The sequence below is a fragment of the Triticum urartu genome, chromosome 4 (assembly GCF_003073215.2).
Source record: "Triticum urartu cultivar G1812 chromosome 4, Tu2.1, whole genome shotgun sequence".
In the NCBI taxonomy this organism is placed as follows: domain Eukaryota; kingdom Viridiplantae; phylum Streptophyta; class Magnoliopsida; order Poales; family Poaceae; genus Triticum; species Triticum urartu.
In genome coordinates this window covers 71,015,846-71,020,923 of record NC_053025.1, presented here as the reverse complement: position 1 = coordinate 71,020,923, position 5,078 = coordinate 71,015,846, and the positions used below count along the sequence as shown (strand labels likewise).

General features: G+C 47.1%; 1 protein-coding gene across 1 annotated transcript; it reads left to right on the top strand.

Moving 5' to 3' along the window:
- On the top strand, window positions 1–3,384 carry LOC125553577 (probable protein phosphatase 2C 74). Its single transcript, XM_048717345.1, has 4 exons — window positions 1–628; window positions 1,671–1,877; window positions 2,341–2,511; window positions 2,608–3,384. Exons 1-4 carry the CDS (start codon window positions 86–88, stop codon window positions 2,944–2,946), a joined length of 1,260 nt encoding a protein of 419 aa, XP_048573302.1. The 5' UTR covers window positions 1–85; the 3' UTR covers window positions 2,947–3,384.
- The last annotated feature ends 1,694 nt before the right edge of the window (window positions 3,385–5,078 follow it).

Here is a 5,078-nt window from a genome sequence, read left to right as displayed (position 1 = left end):
CATCGATCTCCTCCCAGAATTAGCCATCGCTAGCTGGTCCGTCCAACTGCCTCTGCCGCCTCCGTCCGTCTCCACCCTGCCGGCGATGCTGTTGTACACCGTCCAGTTCCTCTGCTCCGTGGTCGCTGCCTTCGCCCGCCTCGCCCGCGCCCTCCGCAAGGCCATGGCATCCGTCCTCTGCTCCCCGCCGGTTTCCCTGCCCGCCACGACCTCCCCTGCGTCGTCCGCGCCGCTCTCCATGCGGAGGAAGGCGCACCCGGCTCTCAGCGTCGCCGTAGGGGACGCGCTGCGTGAGCGTGACCAGAGGGAGGCCAGGGAGCAGCTGCTGATTGCGCCGGCTGTGGACGCCTTTGCGGCGTGCAACGGCGGCGGTGGCGCCGCGCAGCAGGTCGAGCCCGCGAAGAAGGCGGCGCGGGGGGCGAGGAAGAGGCCGTCGATGCTGGTCATACCCGTCGCCCCTGAGGCCGTCGAGGTGGCGGCTGGCTGGGGGACCGTTGTGGCCGAGAAGGAGGCCGAGGTGGAGGTGGAGGGGGAAGGGTTTTGGCTGGCGAGCAGGAGAGGGGCCAGGCATGCAATGGAGGATGCATATGGCGTGATCGCTCAGAAACTTGGAGCAGATTCCCAGCTGGTAAAATTCTTTTCTCATTGATCGATATCTTCTCTTCAGACTTCGGGTGGATCATCATCATGCCTACATTTTTCCTTGAAAAATATATACTAGCAAAACCGATTTTAATTCCCATGTCCTTCGTGTCATCTACTCATCTCTAAATGACGATTTTCAAATGTATCCTAAACTATATATGGTCTTAGCTTGCCTTTGTCCCTTATTATTTGGGGGCTCACAAAGTCTCCTAAATTAGTACTGTATCATAGTAAGGCGGTGCACTTTAACATGAGCTGAGTTTTGGAAGGACAAAATCTCTTTTGAAAGTTTTTCAAAATCCGATAAATATCGTATATGCTAGTTATGGCCTCAATTATATGGATGTACTTAATATTTTTTTAAGAAAATACAACCATTCTTTTTTTTGCGAAATAAATTAAGAAAATACGACCATTCATGGCTAGTATACAAAGTTAAATAGTTATTCTATATCTCCGGCAACGAGAAATAACTATTTGTAAGTCATCTATGAGAACTCATACTTTAGGGCACTTGCATGTAGAAAAACAGATGAGATAACAGTGATCTATTGGCTATCTAACTAAATATTTCTAAGATTGAGCCATGGGTCACCCCAACGTTTTCATATGATCATTTAGCGTGAAAAAGTAGCCCATTGGTTGTTTGATTTTCATAGATCATGCATGGTTAGTTATGCTTGTTTACGAAAACTTAAATTTGTGTACTCACCGCAACATACATATGCTTGTTTTTTTCAGAAATTTAAAATAAAATACACAATTTGTCCTTCATAAAAACTGTCTAAGGGGTAAAGTTCCTCAAAATATGAACTTTTTTCAGGAATAATTTGATCGTTTTTACGGGTGCAAGCAGTATAGGGGGGCGTTGACTTATGCATGTGCTGAACGTGCCACTAATTATGATTTGGAATAAGTGCCCTTATCTTGTTGAACTGACTCGGTCAGGGCACACATGACCTAGGCAATAAAGATGTACGCGCGCCGCCCAACAAGGGAATAACAAAATGCTTTCGCATTTGCAGGCATTCTACGGTGTGTACGACGGACACGGCGGCCGCGCAGCGGTGGACTTCGTCTCCGACCACCTCGGCAAGAACGTGGTCGCTGCTGTGCTGGCCACGAAGACGGAGGAGGCGCAGGGAACAGAACCGTCGTCGTGGTCGACGGATGCTGTCACGGCGGCCATCAGAGCCGCCTACTTGGCCACCGACAGCGAGCTCGTGAAGCAGGTGTGTACTTTTGTTTTTACCAGGTCTCTTCCGGCCGAGTTGAACGCGTCAACACATGCAGACTCCTCCTGTTTGTGCGATGCGTGTTGCATGCCGACAATGGCGATAGATGTCCACTACTACTCCATTAGGGTTTGTTCGTTGCTATGATTGCGACAGAGAAAGATGCTGGCTTAGATTGTACGAGTGCTCCCTTCGCCGTGTCCCAGGTGCCCAGGTGTCGCCTCTGGTGACTGGCGATTGCTACGTTTGACAGCTATGTTAATGTTACCAATGTTTTCAGTTCAGAGTTCAAATCCGTTTGACGCTGAAAGTAAGGGTCAAAGTGTCTGAATTTGGGGTTAAAATGGAACTTGTAACTAGGAACAACTGGGAGGACAAAAACGTATCTTCTTTTTTCTAGTAGAAATGTTAATGATGCGTTGCAGGGATTTAACTCTTTGTTTGTCCCTCGTGAACGCAGGGCCTGAGAGGTGGCTCATGTGCCGCAACGGCGCTGGTCAAGGACGGCGACATCTACGTGGCGAACCTCGGCGACTGCCGCGCCGTCATGTGCCGCGGCGGTGTGGCGACTGCCGTGACCTCCGACCACACCGCCGCGAGGGAGGACGAGAGGTCCCGCATCGAGAACTCGGTACGCAAATGTGCACATATATATTCATGCATGCACGCAACGTCACACCGATCATAGAGAAGAAAGGCAGCTGATTGACAGCCAAAATTCGTTCAGGGTGGCTACGTGAGCTGCGGCAGCAACGGCGTGTGGAGGGTGCAGGACTGCCTGGCCGTGTCGCGGGCGTTCGGCGACGCCGACCTCAAGCGCTGGGTGATCCCAGAGCCGGAGATCCGGAGGCTTCCCCTCACCGCCGGCTGCGAGTTCCTCGTCCTCGCCTCCGACGGTCTCTGGAACAAGGTGTCCAACCAGGAGGCGGTGGACGCCGTCTCCAGGAGCCGCGCCGGCCGGGACTCCACGGGGTGCTTCAAGGAGCTCGTGGACATGGCGCGGTGTAGAGGGAGCAGGGATGACATCACCGTCATGGTGGTCGACCTCAAGAGGTTCACGATATAATAGCATGACGAATGAATCAGACGGAGAGGATACATACTCGCAACATTTTTGGGAACAAGGGCAGAGCTCTGCAAATCGTCGAGGAAGAACGTGAGCACTCGTGCGGATAATTAGCATTTTTAGGAACTGAATCCTGGTGAGCGAGGACAATAATCCTGCTGACCGGCCTCAGATCTTTGGGGCAGAGTATGCAGAGAAGGGTGTCACGAAGTAGTTTGGACTAACAAATCAAAGCTGACGAGGGAGAGATGAAGACGGAGATGGTCAACTGTAGAGAGCTCCTAAATTTATCACCTGTACATATGCACATGTTTGCTTTTTCGTTTAGGGGCAATTTTATATCTCCAATGTCTTTTTTGTCCCTGTATATGTATGTATATCACCCGCATGCTTGTACTAAAACAAAATCGATTGTGTGGACACACTGCAATTGCAGAAGATTTCGAGTAACTTTTTTGGGATTTCTAGTTCCGTGCCTTCTTTGTTTAGTTCTTCTCAGTTTTGCCCACGCTCTATGGCAGTTCTCACGTTTCCCTCCACCGTACGACTCACCCTCGCAAAAGCCCAAACGTGGTTTCTGACGCGTGGGACACCCCTGTCAACGGCTATCCTCTCGTAGATGATGGGCGCATATACTGACTTGTGGGACACCTCTGTCAGCGGTTGCGCGCTCGTAGATGGTGGGCGCGTATTCTGACTTCTAGGACACCTCTGTCAGTGGCTGCACGGTCGTAGGTGGTGGTCACAGTTATTGGCGCGTGGGACACCTTTGTCAGTGGCTTCACGGTCATAGGTGATGGGCGCAGTCACTGGCTTGTGGGACACCTTTGTTAGTGAAGGCGCCAACCCGAAAAAGAGGTGGTTTATTAAGCCAGGATGAGAACTCGAACCCGAGACTAGACGCTCAAAGAGAGGCGCAAGAGCCAACCGACCAAGTATGTGTACATGACTTTCGAAACAGTCCTCACCATTTTATGCACTAAACGAAGTGAAGCATGAAACAAACCGTTTACTCACTATATGCAGTATATCATTGGGGTGTTAATAGTTTTGTTCAAGCCATTTGGTGTGACGGATGCACTTTAGTCAACCAAATTAGTTTAGTACTGAATATTGGTTTGGTGAATGAACTTGGGACAAGCAAAGTAACAAAAGTAGGCCACAGAAATTAGATTAGTCCTCAATAATCATTTGTTTGTGAAGGAAGAGCCTCAAATAATTTTGAAATTTGTTTCATTTTATTTTTCATCAAAAGCAGGCCACATTGTGGACAATGTTTCATCGGAATTTACATTTTTTTTGTAATAAAAAATCATTTTTCTAATTTCCAAGCCCTAGAAATGACATTTGTTTGTAAAGGAAGTGCCTCAAATAATTTAGAAAATTGTTTCATTTCATTTTTTCATCAAAAGCATGCCACATTGGATGGGCACCGACCAGGTTTCAGCAATTTTAGAGTAATATTGCTATATTCCATGCATTTAGTTGAGTTTTATTGAATTATCAGAAAAGGCCCAAATTTGCACTACAAGTGTGATGTAGATTGCTCCTGAAATTCTTGAAAAATCATTTTATGGTACAATATTGGCGGTGGATGAACCTGGGACAAGGCAAGTAGGAATTCAAAACCATCTTGTATGAATGGTCAACACTACAAGTTTGCCACCAGTTTGAGAAAAAACAAACAAAATGAAAATGGCTCGAAAATTCAAATGCCTTTGCACTGAGCCATCTTATGTGCACTAGTTTGTGGGAAAAATATTAAACTGCAATACAACAAGTCTGGAAAAAAACTTCAGAAAATGGACTATATTTGGATTGGACTTGTGTGGATTTTTAAGGCATATGCACATGGAAATGGCCACATACATGGCAAAATCCATGATAACATGCCCAAATTTGGCACAACTATTGGTGTTATCATTATGGACAATGTTTCATAGGAATTTGCAATTATTTTGTAATAAAAAAAAATGAAATTTCCAATTTCCAAGCTTAGGAAATGACATTTGTTTGCGAAGGAAGTACTTCAAATAATTTAGAAATCTATTCCATTTCATTTCTCATAAAAAACATGCTACATTGGATGACCATTGACCGGGTTTCACCAATTTCAGAGTAATATTGCTATA

Bases quoted from the DNA above. Each gene is read 5' to 3' on its own strand.
- LOC125553577 (XM_048717345.1), top strand. From the start codon at position 86: ATGCTGTTGTACACCGTCCAGTTCCTCTGCTCCGTGGTCGCTGCCTTC. The intron at 629-1,670 runs GTAAAATTCTTT...TCGCATTTGCAG, and splicing joins TTGGAGCAGATTCCCAGCTG to GCATTCTACGGTGTGTACGA. The intron at 2,512-2,607 runs GTACGCAAATGT...AAATTCGTTCAG, and splicing joins GGTCCCGCATCGAGAACTCG to GGTGGCTACGTGAGCTGCGG.